Below are 22,294 nucleotides of genomic sequence, written 5' to 3' on the forward strand. Positions count from 1 at the left end.
CAACTGTCCCAAAGCAAATACCAAACTCTAGTAATATTTGTGATCTGTCTGGAAATAAGAAAGTCTGCTTGCCTTTAGGTTCAGTTTAAAGTACCATTTTCAAGTGGGTGTGGAATGAAAAGCATTAAGGATAAGGACCTGCTTTGAGCTGTCAGTTCATTCTGAAATTAATTGTGACAGTCCAGGGAGGGCATGATAGACACATAACTTCTGCACAATTTAAGAGAGAAGCATTTTAGCCCAAGAACTAAAGAAATGTTAACATGCTAATTTCAGAGAATATCAAATGAATCTTAATTAAGGGGATACCGTTAAGCAAGTGATGATTACTGTCAAAATTCCTCTGTGTTTTTGTTTGTTTTCTGATTGGAAATGAAATATTTCTGTACTTCTTCCACTTGAGATTTTTGATGACAGAACTTCACTTTGGAGCTGGGAGGCAGTCACTCTGGATTGCTAAAAAACAAATGATTGTAGGAACTGAATTCCACTGAAGAAAAATGATAATAATTAATTACTTCAGGGCAAGTTGCCTTTGTTGAGTGAGAATTGTAAAATGAATCCTGGGACAGTAGTTTTACCATGAGAGCTACTTCTTTGGAGGTTTTAATTGGCTGATGCCTACAAAGTATGTGGAAAATTCAAGGCAACTGAAGCATTTCCTCCTTAGGAAACAGTCCACAAGCTGTGGTTTGGTCCTTTATCCACAGAGCTTGCTTAGTGTGAGATGGAGATGAAAGATACACTTTTCAAGACTGCTTCCTGTGTACTTTGCTCAGCCAGGGATGTGGATTCTAGGCTGCTCAGGTTCGTCTTCCAATTTGATGGTGGCTCCTTCTGCCAAGCTTAAGTCAGGCTTGTGCCGCTTTAGCTGAAGGAATTTTTCCATCATGTCAGCTCCCACATTGAAGACCAGAGCCAGCCAGGCCAAGCCAAAAACAATCCAAATTGCAGTTAGGCTCCTGTACACTGGGATATAGTGCTTATTGGGGTTTGTGCCTGAAAAATCCAGGAAACTTTTCATATTAATCTTGACAGACAATCTGGCAGACAACATACATACTCCTTACCCTCTTTACCCCTTTGAAAAAGTGTATGTTTAATAAGTTGGTGTGATTTCCTACCCCCTTCTCCACACCCCCCACCTTTTCCTATTTGTGTTCCAACTCTCAGGTTAACCTTAGCTTAGCTTACAGTTGGCATCAAATTTCTGAAGCTGAGGCTGTATGTTAATCAGGGTTGCACAAAACTGAATGTTCCTAGCCACCTATAGAGATTCATCTTGGAAACCCAGTATTGAATCCATATTAGCCACAATTTAGTTGAGACACACACAGGGGATCTCAAATGATAGGAAAATACAGTTTACTGCCTCAGTGATACAGTGATTGCTTTTTGTAGCGCGATATACTTCAGTTACCAGGATTCAAAATCACCTGGAGAATACTATACGGGAAATACAGCCATTTTAAACAACTAGTTATGGGCAGCATGGCACAATAAAGCACCACAGCCATTCACTTAATCTCTGTCATTGAGATCATCATGAAACTCCACAGTATCCATATACAGCATGGGATGGGGTGTTATGCCCTTTTGGGACATAGTTATGACTTCTAGGAGGGGACAGCTGCTACTCGTGACATAACAGACTAGTGTTTTTAATGAATAAATATTCTATACATGATCTGTTAAGAGCATTTGTTCAAATAAGCAGGGAGAAAATAGTTTTTCATGTGTCTGTACTGCTGTATCTCAGATCTCTACAGATTATGTAATCTCAGTGGGTTTGTTGTCTTTCACAGGCATCCCAGAGTTGTCAGGAATATTCTCCTTGTATGTACTGATCATTTCATATTGGACAGGATTTCTTACTAGGAATGGTAGACACTTCCTGAAACAAATCACTGTTAGGAGAGGGTGGTTCAAAGGCTTAATACTGACAAAGAGATTTCATTTATATTCCATTCATGGATCGCATTCATATCAGCTTGGACATAGTCATTGTTAAATGAGTGTTCAGTGGCATATGTAAAATGAGTTTGGTAATTCAGTGGCATATGTAAAATGAGTTTGGTAACTCTCAGCTGCCAAGAGAAAATTGCCCATATCATATAACACATTAGCTCATTAAGGCCAGTCTGGCTCAGCTTGCTCTTGTACCAAATTAACAGTGGAATGGATATCTATGCTCTCCCTATTTAGCTTTATACTAGAGTAACTAATTGCAACAAAGATCAATCCAGTTCACCTTCTTTATTACCTACTACATAGTCCCCAAATCCAATGGTGCTCAGGGTGATGAAGGTGAAGTAAAAGCCTTCTCCGTAGCTCCAGCCTTCTACATAACTGAATACCAATGGTGGGAACACTAGAAAAAGCAAGGTGCCAGTGATCAGGAAGGTGGCTACTGCCAGTGTTTGAACCACCTGAAAGACAAAAAGATGGCATCTAAACAGCACCGAGCAGTTGTCTAGTCGTCTCAAAATTAGGAAAAAATAAGGAAAGATTTTTTTAAAAAAGCTTTTTGCAGAGTTTAAAAGTATACTCAAGTAATCTTTTCAAACTTTTTATGGCAATGAAATACTCAGGTTACAATTTCAGATGTCTTTGTAACCAACTGGCTCTTGTCTTTAAGGAAAATCAGCATATTCATAAGCATAATCAGCAAAAATCAGTTTTGCGTAAGTCATGATACAAAGTCTGGAAAGAACAAATTAGGTTCTCTTCACTATGACTGCTTCCAAAGATTTATAAAGTGCCTTGCAAGAGCTCAGGATGAAATCTAAGTGAAGTCAGTTTGCCTGCTTTTATTTTGAACTTTGAAGCATTCGGAATAGAACTGTTTCCTGTCAGCACAGGGAAGATGTGTGTCTCTCAGTACAAACATTTGCCGTCTGGGAAGTAAATTACAGCATATGTGGCTGCAACAGATAGGTGCACAGAATGGTCAGTGGATGGGTTCTGGAAGGGGATTTTAGGAGTTTAGGATTGAGAATCAGGAACTCAGGGATTTCCAGAGAACACACTCTGGTGAACTTTTGACTAGCAGTATGTGGGCTGATGCAAACTCATTGCACTTCTTTAAAAATGCTCTGAAGGGCATTCAAACCTGAGTACAATTTACTATGCATGCACCTATTGTGACTGGATGAAAGGCCAAACCACTGTTTATAAAGTAGAAGGCCCAGATATGTTTTTTCTTTGTCTGTCTGTATTATCTCACGTTATAGTTTGTGGAGCTTGAGAAACGTAGTGTGAGCCTACTGAGTGACTTTGACAAATCACTTCTAAATTATGTGCTGTGTGATAATAACTTTATTTCAAAGCACTTCATGAATTGCTGATCGACATGGTTATAGTTGATATCTGTTCTCATTTACTTCTATCCAGAATTTTGTATAAGATTTTACACTGGAATTTTTTACCCTGTTTTTAAAGAACTTTTTGGTACAAAACTATTATGTAGGGGACAGTAAGTCAGGAATGAAGAACTGATTGTAATTAATTACCCAAAGCATTATAAAATTGTGTTTAAAAGGGTATGAACCAACTCTGTGGAAGAGGCTTTTCAGACTGAGTGAGCAGATACACCTCCAAAGCTTTGTCTGATCATAGAAATTCTGCCAGAAATGTTAATTCAGGAGTGATAAGGGAAAAAAAAAATCACATTCCTGAAGTGCTACTAGAAATCTCAGGAGTGATGCAGCTATACTAGCATGAAAATCCTTCTGGTGGTAGAGCTGCAGGTATTTGAGGTACAGATATAGGTCATGCAGCTCAAGAACTTCTTGCTCATATGAAAAAAACACTGCAATTGACAGTACCTTTATAGCTTTCCTAGTGTAGGCAAAGAATGCAGTGACTCAGAGATTTTGCAAATGAAAGAGAAAAAAAAAAACTTGTGCAGAACTCTGAAATCTTTCAACATATCTAACGTATCTGATCTGCTTTTTCCCTTACTAAAGCGGTCAATTAATTGAATCTTTACTCAGAAACATGCACTGACTTTGTTATAAATGGCTTTCACTTATTTTCTGTTATCAGTCCTTCCCTTATTCCAAAACATCTGGAATAGTTCAATGACTCATCACTAAACTATAAGGAGGAGTAGTATTTATTTCCATTAAAAAAAAAAAACAAAGAAAAGGAAGGAAGTGCTAAATTGCTGGCAGAGTCAGGGAAGGTAATTCAAGACACATTAGCAGGCCAATGAAAATAAGTTGTCTTTGCACAGTGTAGAGCTAGATCATAGATAGATGCTAGCGTAGGCTAGATAATATGAGCTTGATTCAGCAATGTGTGTAAGTGCAAGTATTCTGCTAAGGTCATCAGAACTTAAGGACCCTGATCAAAATTGAGGCCATGCTTGCTTAATAGTTTTGCTGAGTCAAGTTTTAAAAAGGCAAATCTAGAGTTCTTCAAGCAAAAGCAAATTGCTTTAAAGTTATTGTAGGTAAATAGAGTATATAAATTTTCTGATATAGAGGGCGATGTAGTTGGCTCTGCTTCAGAAAAATGTAGGCACACAAAAGGAAACCCAATCTAGCGCTAGCAGTCCTTATCTGAGAAGAGAATATTAAATAGTTTTAAAATAGTGGAAAGAAATGATAGATTGACATTGTACCTGAGCACGGCCTGGCTTTTGCACCCATCTTTCCAGGGTCATCAGATGACAGTTGAGGCCTTTCCCTAACTGATTAAGGAAGGCCAGGTTGAGGGGCACTCCAAATAAGGCATAAAACACACAGAAGGTCTGCCCTGCCACTGTGCTGGGTGACAGGTTACCATAACCTGGGAAAAAAAAAAAAAAAAAAAAGAAGCAAGCTGCATGAAAGGCTTTACAGTCAGGCTGCAGGCCATCATGGGAAGTTCCCAGTCTTGGAAGGTCAACTATGTTAAGCCTCATGAGCCCATGGACCTACGATCTTCTGCAATTAAAGCTGTCCACAAGTTGCCTATGATGGAGCTCTGTGCAATCACTACTGCCAACAGAGAATTTAATAGAAAAAAATATTGTTCTTAAGAGTATTGTAATTTTCTATGGATCTCTGATTTGAGTGCAATTGAGTGCTTCAAAGCAACTTCAAGATTCATAGATTCAGAGAATACCAGGTTGCACAGTACCTTGAGGATCATCTAGTCCAACCTCTCAGGGTAAGGATATAGTTTAAATGAGATAGCCCAGCACCCTGTCAAACTGGGCCTTGAAACTGTCTAAAGTAGGGGAATCCACCACCTCCCTTGGGAGTTTATTCCAATGTCTAATAGTTTGTGTCATGAAAAAAATGTTACTGGCATCCAGTCTGAATCTCCCCAATAACAATTTGTCCCCATTACCCCTTGTCTTTACCATGTGACTGTAAAAAGGGAGTCTCCCTCCCCATGAGAGCTGTGCTTCATGTGTTTGTACATGGTTATGAGGTCTCCTCTAAGCCTTCTCTTCTCAAGGCTGAACAAACCCAGTTCTCTCAGCCTTCCTACATATGACAGGTCTGACAGTCCTCTGATCGTTCTTGTGGCCCTTCTCTGGACCCTTTCCAACCTGTCTGCATCCTTGTGTAGCAGGGACCAAAACTGTACACAGTACTCAAGGTGGCCTGACCAGCGCTGAGTAGAGTGGGAGAATGACATCTTTATCTCTGCTTGTGATACCCTTTTTAATGCAACTCAGCATCCTGTTGGCTTTCTTTGCCTCTGCAGCACACTGTTCACTCATGTTGAGCCTTTTGTCCATCAAGACCCCCAGGTCCCTCTCCACAGTGCTGGTCTCAAGCCAGGTGACTCCCAGTCTGAGCTGCATTCCTGGGATATAAGATGTGCAATGCATGTACCAAATGATACTGCATGTACCAAGTAGGTACTCAGCTGTTTCTTGCAGGTGTAATATGCTGGGTACAAAAGAATAACAAGTATAATTGAAAAGCAGTAGCAAACCATAACCAATAGTAGTTAAGATTGTCTTGAAGGTGTATTCTGTCCACCAATTGCATATTTCTGGGGGCTTTACTGGAGGAACCTCCAATTTATAAGGAAAAGGAGTACCTCACCTATAGTGGTGACAACAGTTCCTGCAAAAAAGAAGGAGTTGCTGAAGTCCCAGTTACTGGGATTTGTAGAGTTTCCTTCTGGGTTGACCCCTTTTTCCCATGCTTCTAAGAGGACCTGAAGCAAAAAGAGGTCAAAGGAGCAAAGATGAACAACCCATCAGACCAAATCAGGAAGAATGTCAGGGAAAAAAAAAAAAACAGAGAAAGAAGTAAATACTGCTTTTCATCTTGAACAAGCAGAGCAATTAGCAAATAACAGGATAGAGTCTGATTAAAATGGCTTCATGCTGACATGGTAAAACTTGGAAATAGAATTGGCCAGGAACTTGAACCCTTGTAGACCCCATTGAAGTAGGAGAGGTTCCATAACTAGTTGAAGACTAAGGAGGAGTGGAGGGAGTCCTCCTCCACTGGGAAAAGAAAGTAAAGTTATGCAATACAAAATAAAGGCAAATCCTCTTCTCTCCTTCCCTAGCCTAGTCATCTCGTTCCATTACGTGAGCTACAGCCCAGGGCCACCTGTCAGCTAGGCAGTTTTAGCCAAGCAGGGCCAATGCAGTGTATGTACATGGAATTGCAAGAATTTGCTTCATAAACAATCAAGTCAAAACTTAATGAATTATAAGTGATAACTCTATTATTAGTGATAATGGATATGCAGAAAGAAACCTGGGTTGATTCTCATATTCCAGGATTTAAGTTTAAAGAACTGACAATAAGAGAATCTACCTTATACTTGTCAGCTGAGCAGGCTGAATCTAGTGGCTGTCTCTCACCACAGCCTGAATACTGTGACTTTTCAGACTGGAATTTCTGATATGATGAACAAGCAGCCTTAACCATATTGTTAAAATGTACAGAGAGATGATTGCTTCCCTGCTTTAGAGTTAACAGATCTAATATGGAAAGAGTTCTATTTCCTACTATTAGTAATAGCTGTCTTAAGAGGTTTTATAGATGACAAGATGAGTCAGAGGACACCTGCACTTACATTTACCTGAAGGACTATAAAGTCTAAGTACTTTGAAGATTGGTGCATAGTATGCGATAACTTGGTGCCCTCAGATGGTTTTGTCTGGAACAGTTTACCAGAGAAATAATTGTATCCAATTCTGCAGAGATGCAGCAAAATGTGATTCTCTGAGTAACACAGCAGTGCTAAGGAAGCTCCACTAAATCCAGAGAAAGATTCTACACATATGAACCCTCCCTAAGTTTTCTAGGGTACCAGAGATTTAACTAAACCTTCCAATCCTATGATATATGCGGTTTAGAATGAGAATCAGGCTTTTCTCCTTTACAGTCATTATCACAGAGATAAAGGAAAGGCAGGTAATATCATCAGCTGGTGAAGCTGAAGAAAAGCAGGCATGTTTTTAGGCACCTAATTTCTTGAAAACTTCAGTCGTTTTCTGGCTAATGGCAAATATCCCACAGGAAATATATCACAATATTAGTAAACAGAACACTGTCATTTTAGACAGAGGTTCCTGCACCTGCATTTCCCTTTCTTATCTGAAATTCACTGTTTGCTTAAATCCATCAACAGAATCTGGGCTTTTTGTCGATCAAAAGCACATGCTTTTGTTCGGGGGACGTGAAAGTCCTTTGACTTGGACAGTACAAACTTGCAGCATCTGCAATTTGAAAAAATTTGAACATGAAGAAAATGGTTTTTAAAGGATTTCTGTCTAATCCTTGCAATACTAGAATAAGAATATGTCTATCATACTAAGGAAGGTCTAGTAATTTATCTTTAGCCAGTTTTGAGGAATAGATTAAAAGTAATTGAAGATGTTGTTAATGGGCAGCCCATATTGAACAACAGCCCTTTATCTCTTATAAGTGATAGATAACACAGTTCATGATGGTTGACTTGATCTTTTCTTTAGAGGTTTGCAAGTGAAGGACCACCTTCAAAGTTAGTAGAAAATTTCTAGTACAAAATAAAGGCAGAATTTGCACAGGTTTGGACTGCAGAAGCCTGGAAGCGCAACCTACTTCTTGTAGGTTTGATTCTTGTTTTTTGTCCCCATGCAAAATTCCCTTGTGATAATTAATAAAGGAGCTGAAAACCATGAAGCTGAAATTTTTGCAAGATAGTACAAAGGTGCCTCAGCAGATTTGCATATTTGGTGAGTTCATGACTGGGAAAAGAAAGAAGTGCAAGATCAAGATAAAGAGGTATGTGAATGGGCTTGAGAAACCTCTGCCTTTTCTTTGTACAGTTAGTTCTTGATGGCAGATCAATCTATAACATGCTTGGCCACAACAGTATAATTTCTTCTAACCAAAATAATGCTTGAGCCAAAATAATGGAAACCTGTTCCTCTTACCTGTACAAACTGCTCCAGGGCTTGTCTGTCCAAGCATGTGTAGTTCTGCAGGAACTTGAGCTTCTCCAGCTGGAACTGGTCCCGAAAGTGACCTTCTGCCTGCTTCTCCAGCAGCTGGAACACCATAGCACCCAGAAGGAGGTAAAAGAGATACCCCACGACCAGGAGAGGAGTCCAGCTGATCCGCTGGTTATGTATGGTGAAGAGGGGCATGCTGCTGTGCTGCTGCTGCCAGTCCCTGCTCAGTACTTAACAGGACGCTCTTCAAAACCTTGTGCTACCCAGGACACTCAGGAATCACACACCCATGTTGCCAGCTACTGCATATAGGCCTATATAAAATGAGACTAACAGGCAAATTTTATCCCTCCACATTTTTTCTCTAACCAAGTTAAAGGAAGAACATTTATGGATTAATAAGAATGTGAATCATACTATTTTTCTCTTATTAAAAAACTGTTATCCAAAGACTCCAATCTAATGAATGAAGCCTGACACAAGCCCTCTGGGAGTGGTATTGTTTTCCAGTCTGGGAAGCTGAAGTAAAACTGTGGTTGAATGACTTACCCGGGGTCACATCAATATAAAATCACAGACTTTTAAAGTCTTGACAAGTAAAGCCCTACTCTAAATATTAGACTTCTGTACAAGAAAACACTACAAAGTCTCTAATTACAGCAGACTTGCAGAACAAAGAAGACTACAGACCTGAATAAATGGAAAAGTCAATAGCTGCTGTCTGTGCCATACAAACATTGCTGATACCAGTGAAAACAGAATCATGAAATTCATAAACATCCTGAATTCAGCCTGGTCACAAGTCAGACCTTCTCTTTCTTTTCTAACCCTAATGATACCAGTCCCCTCACTGCCTGTCCTGCCACTCCTGACTTCTTTGTCAGATGACTCCACTCTTTAGTCCATAGAGTTAGAGAATGAACCACTCATGCCTACTGCTTTCAGTCTCCGTATTGCCTTTTAATCCAAATGCGTAAGGGGGAAGGATGGCTTAAGGTTAATTGTTAGCTAAAAAAGCATTAGAGGTTCACTCATGGGAGCCTTAATGATTATCATGCACTGGAAATGAGCTGGGCTTGCATATATTTCTGTAGGAAGAGCATTATGACTAGCGTCATGTATGCCACACTGCTTCTGAAAGAAAACACACAGGGCAAGAGGGCTATGTGTCTAGGGCTGCAACTTTGTTATTAAACTCCCTTCCCCTTATAATGTTCTGGATACAGATATCCATCCTTTTCGTAGTATTCAGATTGTTTTTCACATACCTTCAAACAGTGGTAGTGCTCAGAAAAAAAAAATATTTCATTCATATGGTATCTGGGAAAACCCCTGTACTTGACAGCTGAACTGTGCTCCTAGCCTAGGACATGCAAGGATTCAGAGCTTTGGTGCTCTACCATTTCTTTTTAGCTGATACAAAACATTTGGGAGATAGAAGCTATAGTGGCGTTGATATTACCAAGCAATGCAGTAACATTGTGAAAGCAAACTGATCTGAAGCAACTGAGACGTCCAACTACTTATCACTGATGGAAGACCTCTTGGTGTGTGCTAAGGAATATAATTACTTTCAGAGTATTAACAAGAACTTCTCTCTTACATCTGATTTCCATAATTAAAAGGTACAGCTTGTTATTCCATACCTTGTGAAATGTTACAGGTAGAGAAGCCTGGAATGTTGCACAACTGTCTGTTATGCTAGCAGGGCTGTTTCTGGTGAGAGATACAGATGTTTATCATGTAGTTTGTAGGACCTATGTCTACCAATCCAAGAGAATGCTAGCCTACTGGTTTTCTGGAATGGATGCAAACACATGTGCATAGCTGGGCTGAGATAAATCCCCACAGCTGAAGTAGGTTTCACAATTAATAGTATGGAACTATTAATTAAGTAATAAATGAACAAATACAGCACTGAATGTCTTTTATGTCCCATTCCATTCAATTCAATTCAAACAAAGCATTCCAACTGCCAAACTTGCCAGTCTAAGTTATGCCTTGGAAAAAAAGTGTCTGCTGAGGCGTACTTTTAGGAACTTAATTTTCTGAAGTGTTTTCTGAATTGAGTCAGTAAAATTGTCAAGGTGTGTTTACTTCTGTATTTTAGATATTCCCACTTAAAGTACTTCAACATTAAAGGTATATCCTGTTTGGGTGGCCAAGTGAAATGATTTCTAATCAACTTGCAGATGAGGTGTTATCATCTTTACCATAACTATTATTTGAAAAGCATGTAAAAAAAATTTAAAAAAAATCAGTTAATAGGTCATATAACAAAGAAGTAGAAAGAACTTTAAGAGACACATGAAATATGTGATGTGTCCTGGGGCTGATGTACAAAGCAGTGTTACTGCAAAAAGATGAAAAAAAAAAAAAAAAGTTGTTTGCACAAGAAACTGCAGAGTAAATAACACAGCTAGAAATTAATCACTTTATGGCTGAATGACCTTACAGATAAATGCAAGGGCAAAATCATGAGGCACATGTTTAAGAAAGTACTTTTATAAACATGCACAGTAGGATGCTCTGAAAATGTAAAAAAACAGAGTCTGTAAGTAGCTGATGCTGCCATACTTACTCCCACAGAAAAGCTACAGAAATATGTAGCTATAGATTTCAAGTTATAGAGATCATCCATACTTTGTTTGGAAAGTCCCTTTTTCCCCCACTTGTGTCAGGTTGCAACACAGGAATATAGGAAAACAACCTATGCAATAGCCCAGAAGTTATGTAATGCCAGAGGAAAAAAAAGGAAACTCAAATATATACATTTGGAAGTGAATGGAAGACTGATGGCTTCGAAATAAGTTCTGAATCTGGAAGGGAAAGCTCAACATGGCTTATCACATTGGAAATTAAATTTGATGTCCAGGTAAAAGGCATAGTCAATGTGTCAAAAGAATTTAATAACAGTAGATCCCTTTTGATCTCTTGTTGCTCTTTTAATGATCTTGTGATGAAAAATAAACAAAGCCTGTGTTCACAGAAAGCAGAAATAAAAAAATGCTGAAAGAGAAATTTTTTTGAGACTGCTCCTCAGAGTTCCAGTGCTTCCTGCCAATGTTATACATAAGAACACATTTGATCTCAGAACTAAGAGAGGAGTTTTCTCAAAATATATTTTGAATCTGGAGCTGAACATGACCTCCTTGATTATTCCTTCATTTCTTGTATCTTCCTCCTTCAATGCTGTTGTAGCATTGGATCCAGACTTTCTTGAACCAATAAATGTTTTCATGGAGACAAGAAGACTTAAAGGAAACCCAGCAACCTTTCAACACTTGTGAGAAGGCTGTCAAGAAGATGGAGGAAGGCTTTTGACAGTGTGGTTTGTGAGACAAAGAGAGACATTGGTCAAAAAATAGAAGTTCAGGTTGGACCTAAAGAAAAACTTTTTTTTGTAATGGAATAGATTGCTTAGAAAGGTTATGCAGTCTCCATCCTTGGAGGTTTTCCAGACCAGACTAAACAAAGCCCTCAGCAACTTGGTTTAATCTCTTTGCTGATGCTCTTCTGAGTAAGTGCTAATATTAAAGACATGTTTGTCCTGAAGGGTCAAACCCCAAAACATGCCCTAGCCCAGACAATGGCCTAAGCACCTGTGAATGTGCTAAACTGGTCAGTTCCTGGGGTCCAGATGGTCCAGATAAACATGTAGCACATGTAATTAACTTTGTGGCACAGCTGTGAACTGTGTGTGCCCCTGGCCATGTTTGGATATCCCCCATCCTATAGGTCCAGTTATCAGGTTTCTCTGTTACCAAGGGACATTAATCGTCTTGGAACAGTATTTAAACCAGATGAGAAGTGAGGCAACTTGCCTTGTTCTCACCCAAGACCTAAATGCTGCTGGATTAGCAGATGAAGAACTTGTCCTGACAAGCAATGACTACATGCAGGCCTTGCACCTGGACCAAGGCAGAAAGGGGAAAGCTCCAAGAGAACTGAACCCCAGAAGAGCCATGGAAAGATTACAGCCCAGTGACAGAGCACACAAGAGAGCGGCCCCCGAGCCTCTCTGAGTGAAGGGCAAGCTCGAGACCATTAACTGGGTATGAGAGGAGAGGCCCCTAGCCCTCTCCAAGCCAAGGGCAACTCGATTATAGTCACAGCATCTGGGAAGACACTGGATAGAGGAGCAAGTCGTGAGTACTGGCTAATCTGCCACAGAATCCCACTTGTGGGAAACCACAGATCACAGAAACTTTATTTTCAATCTGAATTGCTGTATTGGAAATTCTTGGATCTGTACTTAAATCGTTTAACTGTCTTCATATGTGAAATGTATCACTCACAACCAAATAACAGAGCCTGTAAATATACTTTGTAAATAATTTACAGCGGTGTTTGAAGATACCACCACCAGGAAACATTAATTATAAAAAATATAAAAATATACATTTAGTTACAATTTTGAGCACCTCAATACGGGAGAGATGTGTGTGGCAGTTCAGCTGGGTGCCTCCTGTCACTGCCACATAAGTTACACCTCCGCTGTTCTGAGAGTCTGACCCAATCAGGTGGACACAGGACACGGCGTATTTCTACCCATCAATCCTGCCCCTATAAATCCATCTGCAAAGTCATTCCCTTCCTCTTTCTTCCCTCTCTGCTCCTGTGGGAGATGTTTCCCTGTCGGGTAACGGTGGGGGAGTATCTCAAGGCCTCTTAGGCCTGTCTAGGCCTAATGCCAGGAGGAGAAGGGGGAAGCAGTCTCAGACCTGGCCAGACTGAGACCAGCCTAGCAGTGGGGAGGAAGAAAGAGCCCTGGGGGTTTGGGGTACACCCTCAGGTGGGGAGAAGGGAAGAGCTGGGAGGTCTTTGGGTGTTGTGTAAGGGACTCTGTACGCTTCGGGATATCTTTGCCACTATGCTTCTAGTTTTTGTAGTTTCACTGACTGCTTTTCCATTTAAACTTTCCATCACTCTTCAATCCATTTATGTGAGTGTCATTCTTTTGTCCCTCTTGAGGCAAGAGAGGATCTGTCTGGCCCCGAACCAGCACAATGTCAAGGTGCCGGAGCGAATGCAGAGGAGGGCAATGAAGCTGGTGAAGAGCCTGGAGAATAAATCTTATGAGGAGAAACTGAGGGAGTTGGGGTTGTATAGTTTGGAAAAGAAGAGGCTGAGGGGAGACCTCATTGCTCTCCACAACTACCTGAAAGGATGTTGTAGAGAGGCTGGTGCTAGTCTCTTCTCACAAGTAATTAGTGACAGAACAAGAGGGAATGGCCTTAAGCTAAGACTGGTTAGGTTTAGACTGGACATTAAGAAAAAATTTTACACAGAAAGAGTGATCAGGCTTTGGAATGGGCTGTCCAGGTAGGTGGTTGAGTCACCAACCCTGCATGTGTTTAAAGGTCCTTTGGATGTGGTGCTGGGGATATGGTTTAGGGGTGAACCTTGTAGAGTAGGGTTATCAGTTGGACTTGGTGATCCTGAGGGTCTTTTCCAACTTGAATGTTTCTGTGATTCTGGTATTCTGTGACGTTTCCAAGCTTAATTTTCTTATGAACCCAAAAGGCAACCTTTGAAGAGTGGAGCAAGTTTTTTTAAAAAGTAGGCTTTTAGTCTTAAGACTATTATGTACTGAATAGGCAATCTTTTCTGTCCACAGGGTATTTTGAAAATTTCCTAAAGAAACAAGAAAAGCTTTATATTTATTCATATATTTTTCTATTGTTAGGAGTCCGATATCTTCTTACGTGTTTGGTATAATCTTAATCTCAGATATTACTTTGCTGATAGTGATTGAACTTCACACTGATTTTACAACACTTTAAAAAAAGGCTAAAGAATTTTGAAACAGGAAAGCAAGCAATCTTTTCTCTCTCTGAGTTACATGTGTGGCAAAATGAGAACAAAGTACTGAATACATATTTGTAATAGCAGTGTAGTAGTAGTGTCACATAGATCATACCAGGATAGTGCTGAGATCCTTCTCTTAACCAGTTACTGAAATCTATTGGAAATGATCCAATGTCATAAAGAATGAGCTGTTGTACTAGTAAGTCTTTTTTGGACACCTTCAAATAGACTAATTATAATGGGGATTTTACTGAAAGCCAAAAAGGATAGTTGCTTCACCTAGCAACATTTTGGAACCTCTGTTTCTTCTCCAGTAGAACGGTGGCTCTGCTCTCCTCAATGAATCTGTATAAACATTAATTCAGTGTATATTTAATACAGTACTCATATATAACAGAGTAAAAAGAAGAAAGACAGACAGATAAAGATTCTGGCAGGAGGACACTTTAATATAATCTCCAACAAAGCAGACTTACAAAAGGGGGAAGACTGTAAAATTTCCCACCTCTGATCAAATTCTTGAACTCTCTCTTCCCAAAGCAACAGTAGATCTGAATTTTATCTCACTAAATTCTGCATAAAGCTTACAATTTATGTGTTGGCTGTGCTGACTGTTACACAAAATTAAAATTAAAAAGGTATCACTGCAATATTTCTTAACCAATTTTGTCTTAGTTGTTAATTTGAACAACCTTCTGTAGACTTAAACATACCAATTCACCATGTACTCCTGAATAATTATGAATTTACCACAGAGTTAATTATCAAGAACTTAAGGAAATATACATCAAGAGTGATATGTGACTTCTGTCAATATATTGCTATATTTTTATGTGAACAATGCAAACTCTTCCAAATGCACAAGTATAAGTTTATCACTCCCATGAAAAATGATGACTTCAGTCTGGAATTATGAATATCTTAGAGAAACAGACTGTATTTTACACTGCATTTTTGAACTTGTTTTATTCTGAAGTGTAAAAGAAGTTATTGCATAACCAGATATTATGCAATAAAGTAGCATGGAGTCAACAGTGACCTTACATTGTATATAAGGTCTAACCCCATTTACATTTTCACATCTCATTTGTGTTTTACAAGTATTTGCCCCGTGTTACTTGACCCTTATTGAGTGTTATTCCTTGGGAGGGAAAAAAAAAATCAGCAAAAAGTCTGAGATCAAATTGTATAGAATTTTGTAATCCAGGAAAATACTGGTCTTGCACAGACATCTCTGGATGCCAGATGGATGTAATTATTACAGCTTTATGCAAATTGATGCAAACAAAACTACCATCAGTGATAAAAGGTTTTCCCCAGATTAAGATGTAGAAGACTATTAATTTGCTAGATAATTTTAACATTTAGAAAACATACAATGAATTCTCAATAAACAAACATATTTGTTTGATTAGTTGTTTTAGTTTTGCTTATTCTTAATCCAAGCTGAAGATACTGAGTACAAATATTCTAGTATAGTTCTCTGGAGCAATGGATTTTGCTGTCATGGACAAATAATTTCTATTACCTTTACCAATTAAACCTGGACATCTGAAGTATTTTTTCATACATTTTTAAAAAGAAGAGGAAGGGAAAGAATAAAGATCTTGAACTGTTTCTAAATGGAAATCGTGGACTGCAATAAGATTTTCATTTGTTTCCCAAGCCTGAAAGGAGATAAAGAATACATTAGGATATATTTCAGGTTGTGTTGTCAGTTTTAAAACAAACTTCAGAGAGACACACACAAATCCTGTTAATTTAAAACTTTTAAGACAAAAAGACATTCATCTACCCTTCTGTATTTTAATTTCTTTACTTCAAAACTAAAGAAGGCCACAAAAGTGTGTTTGCAGAATAGCTCTTTGTAAGAAGCTTTCCAATGTAACTACAATGCTCTAATAATCCTAGCAAGCTCCTGTGTATGTACCTGCTTTAATTCTGCTCTGTTTAGAAACCAAATGGTAATAACCTACAAACCTTGAGGTAATAATCTCCACTGGAACCTACCATTCACTCCCTTGAATTACTGTCACTAAGGATACTGAGCATTCCCATGCTTTCTGTTTGTGAACCTTATTTTCCACTCCATTGACTTCCACACACATTTTTTCCCCCCTCCTAGATAGTGTAAAGTGGGGCCCTGAGTTTGCCTCTAAGATACTGATCTAACAGCGTGAAAGGGTCAGGATCAATAAAGAAAAGTGCAGTAAATATGTTGACATTTTTTAGGCCTAGCAGTCTTTGGTTTGGCTGAACCTGTGCTTTCTCATGTCATTTCCAGCAGTACACTTTGTGTGTAATAATTATGCAGGGAGTGAATACATTTGCATGAAAATGAAGAAATACTTCTCCATCTCAGATGAAGAATTTGAGAAGGGGACAAGAGAGTACTGGCATCATCACCTTTAGCTTCTATATAAAGCTGTCTGATACAACTTAGTGACTCTGGGCAATTAATTTCTCTGTGGTTTATTCTATATATGTTTGAAATTTATTGAGGAAAAGTTCTGTGTGAGACTGGTAGCACATAACATTTCCCCAAAAAAATATTCAGTCAGAATACATTTTTATTTCTTTTACTCTTCCCCTCTGCTTGACTCTCCACTACCTCTGATAGCTTTCCTTTATACATAAAACTAAGTCCCCATCCCCGCTTCCAAAAAGAAAATTCTCTGGCTGTTTGCATTGGATGTAACTGATGTTAGAAACCCCATATAGCCAACAATGCACAACCACTAGAGCAGTTATTGTATCTCTTGTCTCCTTTTAGTCTAGGAATAAATCAGGTAAGAGTGATGTGCTCACAGGAAGAGGGGATGCATAAGACTATCCCAGATGCGGGAATAGCAGAGTCTCACAGCCCATTTTCTTCACCCAGTTAGAAAGGCTACCACTGCACCATGTAAATGTATTTAGCTTTCACTGCAGTGCTGAAGCACAAAGTATTTCCTTAGTAGTACTAATCCATAGATTTTACCCTCCTTTGCCTTGATAAATTAGAATTTACAATTTTTCTTTCAATCAATGGGTCCTTCAGATTTGTGAGGTTTTCCCTTTCCTCACAAGCAGTCAAGGAAGAAAAGACATCTTTTATCTGCCCGGTTAACTCCAAATCCTCCTCAGAACTTGCTGCTGAGCTGTCTCTTACCTGTGACACATCAGGTACCTACATGTTTGTAATATGCAAGTCGTACTTATGAAGCTTCTTTACTTCCTGCTCCCCTGCCCATGCTTAGTGATAGGCACTGCTACTTTTGGCTACTTAGGGCAGCATGTAGAACATCTTTAAGTGAATTTCAGAACAATTTAATAAGTGTTGAATGTCCTTTATTATACAAGAATCCCTTTTATAACTTGGGGTCTAATAGTTGTCAATGCTGATAATACCTAGTCCCTTCTGAACCTGGTGGTAATAATAGACCATGGCTGAAAAACAATCAGGATAGAAAAGGCATTTTGAGAGAGACATTCATGATATGGTATGATCTAGGAAATGATCACAGGACAAGATGAGTTATTGTTAGTTAAGATTACTGTGCTTCACAGAATGAATCATATTTGGTCCTTCTACAGGCCTGAAAAGTTTCTTGTATATGCTTCTCTCTAACCTTGTTCTGGTGAGCTGCCTATAAATTCAACTCGTGGAAAAAACCTGACAACAGCTTTTCTAAATAAAGACAAAAGGGATCCCAAAGCCCATGTATTTTAAGTGTTTGTTTTAGATGAGTGTATGGAGGCTGTTTTTTCTGCCACTGTGTGTTTATCTGACAGTTTTCTGATAAGCAGTATGACACTGAAACCTCACTTTGTGGCAATGCTAACACCATCTGCCCAGAGCTGACAGCTTGCTGAATAATGCTGTCATCAGCACTCAAGGGCTAATGGAAAGTTATTGATTCACTGACCACTAACACTTTCATCTTCTAATTGGTTGCTGCCACTAGAAACTTTATATATATATATATATATATGAAAAAATATATAATATATTTTAATATATATTATATTTTATATATATATATATATAGTTCATATATATGAAAAAAAGAAAGAAAATAATAAAAATTGTGTGTCATTTTTCTTTATCATGATGAATTACTTTTAGTAGTTTTAGGCTACCTTGCAGTGCCACCATTGTATATTTATTGCTTTCTGTTTCCTGTGTAATTATTTTACTTATCCACCCTGTAGAATGAACTTTATTACCTACTTATGATTGCTCTCAGTGCCTGACTTGGTGACAAATACCCACAGAGAGTTTCACTGGACCTTGGTATAGGGAAATACCTGTTAAGGCTATACTCTGCTAGACGCAGTGGACCAGTCTATGTCATGAGGTAGGGTACAGTGCAATCATTTCTGTAATCTTTGGTGTCAATTGTTACAGCTAAATTTGTAACAGCTGAAAACCAGGCCAGATGGTTTCAAGAAAAACAAAAATTTGGAGGTATTTTTTTAGACATCAAGAAAACACACTCAAATTAATTTACTTAAGTATAAAGAAATACATTATGCAAGATCCACAGACATGCATGCACCAGAAGTTCACTAGTGATGGCTGAGAAAGACAGCCTTCATAGTTTTACACTGCAGCACTGAGCTACTAAAATAAACACATGTTAAGAACCTCAAGTGCTTAGAACAGCTGATAACATAAGGTAATAAAACTTAAGCCACTTGCTTCATTGTAAATGTGAACTAAAGCTATTTTGGCTTAAAACACTGTACTGGAGATTCTGGTTTGGCTTCCTATTTTTTTGGCAGGATTTACCTTTCTTTTGCAGGATGTTCTGTCTTGCTTTAATGAAAGCTAGAATGTCAGCATCAGCCTGGTTGTCTCCAGTTAGAGGGACAGAAGTGCCTGAATTTGGTGGGGTCCTGAGAAAAGAAAGTATACTTGTGTACCAAACAAAGTAAGTAGGTTACTTTTCTACTCCATTATCTCCTCTCTTTTTTCAGTATGGAGGACTGTGTTTTTCAGATACATTGTTAGAGATGGCATAGTTCAAAAGACAATCATTTCAGGACTTCTTAATTCTCTTATGCGGTTCTGAAGATTAGCCAATACATTTTTACTTTGATAGGGCTACATGCTTAGCAGCTATAAAACCTCCCATGGAGTTACAGATACATTACTGCTGAATCAAAGACTTACTGCCAAGCAGAAAAGCCTAGTATAGTGGATTTACCAAAGAAATGATGGATGTGACTATGCCATGAGTTTGCTTTAGGAAGAAAACACTGCTATTTGTTTGAACTGATCAATAACTATTTTTGCCTACTGTAAGTTTTCATACATACATAGAAGTAAACAATCATATGGCATTCATCGCATTTACTGACAGATGCAACTCCTTTGTGCTGCTGAGTCTCCAGTCCCAGCTGAGATATTTTATCTGTGAAGTTAAATTAGTGATTCTGCTTTTGATAGACCCCCTCCAGTGGTATAAGGAGATGCAATACAATGAAGCTATCCTAATCAGCTAAGAAAGCTAAGACTTTGGCCCTGTGTCTTTAGCCTTGTTTGAAGATAAACCATTAATAGTGAAATAACAAATACAGCAACAAAAAGTACAACATGGAAGGACAAGCAGAACTGAAGGGAGAACATTTTTTTTTCCACATATCCTACCTTAGTAATTATATTTCTTTCCACTGTTTCTTACTGACTATTGCAGGAGAATGTAATTGTGCCTACCTGAACAGATGTCTGATATCCTTGTTTTTGTGCTACTAATTAAGTCCTCATTTGCTGAATTAGTGAACCATAATGGAAAAAATTTACAAGGTGATTTTAGAACACCAGTAAAGGACTATTCTCTTACTGCTTTTCAATTGGTTAGCAACAATATAAAAAATACACAGTATATTTGAGAAGGTATTGTCTCAATTCGATTTTAACTTCTCTTTTTCTTCTGCTTTTCTTAAACGCAAATTCAGTTTAAAACATTAGGGTTTAGGGGATTAAATTTTCCATCATTTGTTGCTATTCTACAGACTGTTTGGAAAATGAAAGTACACACACACACCCCACCCTGGCCCCCATCTGATTTGTTCTTACTAATGCAGTAGGAAAAATAGTGATGACTACATTTTCCTGAGGGTCTTAAAGAGCTGTAACTGTTGAGCACAGTAATAATGTAACTTTGGGAAGTATACTGACTTTACATGTTGTTTGGTGGGAGAGAAGAACATGGAAATGACCACACTAGAGAAAACAGAGAAACAGTAGCAGTTTCTATTCTCACAAATAGAATGTTTTTTGAGAAAATCAGACATGTAACCTTTGCCAAGCCTGACACAATTGGGCTGCTGGTGTCATTTCATTTTATTAGAATAATTTGTAGAAGGGAGATTCAAAATCTTTTAAGGACAAAATCATGAGAGTGAAAAAAATCTCTGCATTCTGCAGTACTTCCCTTTCTCTTCCTTTCCAGTGATTTTATTTACTCTTTCAAAGTCCCTTTCTCTTGCTGAGAAGCTGCAGTCAGGAGTATTCATGAGATCAAGGGGCAAAAAAGCCTCAGGCCAAACAAGAAACCACCTCTTAAACGGTAATACAACTACTTGGCACAAAGCTATAGGACACTTTGGTGTGGTTTTCGAGGAAAATCTTTTTTTTTTTTTTTTTCTGAGGAGACTGTTGTTAATGAGACTGTTAGAGAGTTATCAAGGTATTATATTATTTACTGGTTTGCTTTTCCTTCTGAACAGCCCAGGTACTTACTTTGTTTTTAAAGTAAGGTTCCTTGAAGTAATTGAATTGTTCTTCCCAGCAGGATTTTCATTAGGGCTGACTCTTGTGCTCTCTGAAGAACTGGAATGGGAGCAGAATGAAGGAAAGGCTTGTGAAGGGAATATTAATACTCACTAAATAACTAGAAATAAACTGTTTTCCAAGCTGTTTTACATATATAAAGCACATGTTCACTGGAAGAGGCTTTTCAGTTGAAATCATGTGATTAACAGGTTTATGTAGAGAATATGGCTACCAAAAAAAACCCACAACAAACTCATACAGATTGTATGTTTAGTATCTTCCTTCTAAGCACAGCTTGTAAAGCACTTCATTGTATCTGATGTACAGTTTGTAATGGTACATTTAGTTCCTAAACTGACTATTAGCCATGTGAGGCCTTAGCTCACTTTCCATTCTATCTTTAGTCAGGCAAATTATTACCAAAATCAGTGGGAGACTGGATAAAACTCAGTAAGAACTTCAGGATGTGGATTGTTGATTATAGACAAATTGCAAACAGCTGTTGTGCACTCATGTTCCTGCAGATACCGTTATCAAGGAACCCCTCTACTAGAAAGGCAGACTTCGGCCACAGGACATCTAGCAACTGTCTCCTTTCCCCAGGGATTGTGTATGCTGATGGACCTGGTGCCTGTCCTAGAGGGGACACTCAGTTGTAGGATTCTTCCAGTAGATGGCAGGATTGGCAAGTTCTTGCTTTTCTGAGTAGTTCCCTGCAGTAGTTCACTGTTGGCTGATGAATTGATATTTCTGGCAGAGAACTTGGAAAGAAATTTATTACTAAAATTTTACTCTGTTACACTGTGCCAGGTTCAGTTTTGCAGAAGATATTATGCCCAAGAGTATAAGTGACTTTCAAACGAAGCTCCAGGTTTGTGGAATGTTTCTCTTTAACTCCTCAAGTCCCACACCATTTGCACCTGCCTAAATGGATTAAAATAACCTCAAGACTCAATGTAATTCAACTAATGCAATATTATACTTAATGTTAATAATATTCCATTCTCTATTCCACCTACATATTACAAGAGCTAGAAAGGATGTGATGTTATTACCTACTATAAGTTTAACATTATCTGGGAACTTCCCATCATAGTTCTGCTTTTAGAATACCCTGAATATTTTTTTTCTATTGATATGGTAGCTCTTAAAAAATAAGTGATTTGAGGTATTAAATTAAGTTTTCTAGAAGGACTCTCTATCTGTGCCCTGAGATACCCAGGCATCCCAGTCATATAACCATGGTTTAATAAATCACTACACATCAGCTGAACCTTAGCAACTATTCATGACTCTGTTCTTAGCCTGCAACAAAC

The 22,294-nt window shown here is 38.4% G+C and overlaps 2 protein-coding genes across 2 annotated transcripts in view; both read right to left on the reverse strand.

Annotated features, from left to right (window-relative positions):
• Window positions 1–775: 775 nt before the first annotated feature.
• LOC128978980 (potassium channel subfamily K member 16-like) lies at window positions 776–8,599 on the reverse strand. The gene is made up of 5 exons (XM_054397044.1): window positions 8,387–8,599; window positions 6,051–6,165; window positions 4,628–4,794; window positions 2,264–2,429; window positions 776–999 (listed from the first exon to the last, which is right to left on the reverse strand). The coding sequence occupies exons 1-5, from the start codon at window positions 8,597–8,599 to the stop codon at window positions 776–778; spliced, it is 885 nt and encodes a 294-aa protein (XP_054253019.1).
• Window positions 8,600–18,932: 10,333 nt separating this feature from the next.
• KIF6 (kinesin family member 6) overlaps window positions 18,933–22,294 on the reverse strand; it is a 167,636-nt gene continuing 164,274 nt past the window's right edge. Inside the window, 3 exon segments of the mRNA XM_054395319.1 lie at window positions 18,933–18,968; window positions 18,970–19,096; window positions 20,946–21,035. Coding sequence (XP_054251294.1) covers window positions 18,933–18,968; window positions 18,970–19,096; window positions 20,946–21,035 — 253 coding nt within the window.

The sequence above is a fragment of the Indicator indicator genome, chromosome 2, assembly GCF_027791375.1.
Source record: "Indicator indicator isolate 239-I01 chromosome 2, UM_Iind_1.1, whole genome shotgun sequence".
Classification (NCBI taxonomy): Eukaryota; Metazoa; Chordata; class Aves; order Piciformes; family Indicatoridae; genus Indicator; species Indicator indicator.

Excerpts from the sequence above, each read along its gene's own strand:
- LOC128978980 (XM_054397044.1), bottom strand. The coding sequence starts at position 8,599 with ATGCCCCTCTTCACCATACATAACCAGCGGATCAGCTGGACTCCTCTC. Across the intron at positions 4,795-6,050 it reads AACTGTTGTCACCACTATAG|GTTATGGTAACCTGTCACCC; the intron begins GTGAGGTACTCC and ends TTTTTTTCCCAG. Across the intron at positions 2,430-4,627 it reads AAAAGCCAGGCCGTGCTCAG|GTGGTTCAAACACTGGCAGT; the intron begins GTACAATGTCAA and ends TTTGTCTTTCAG.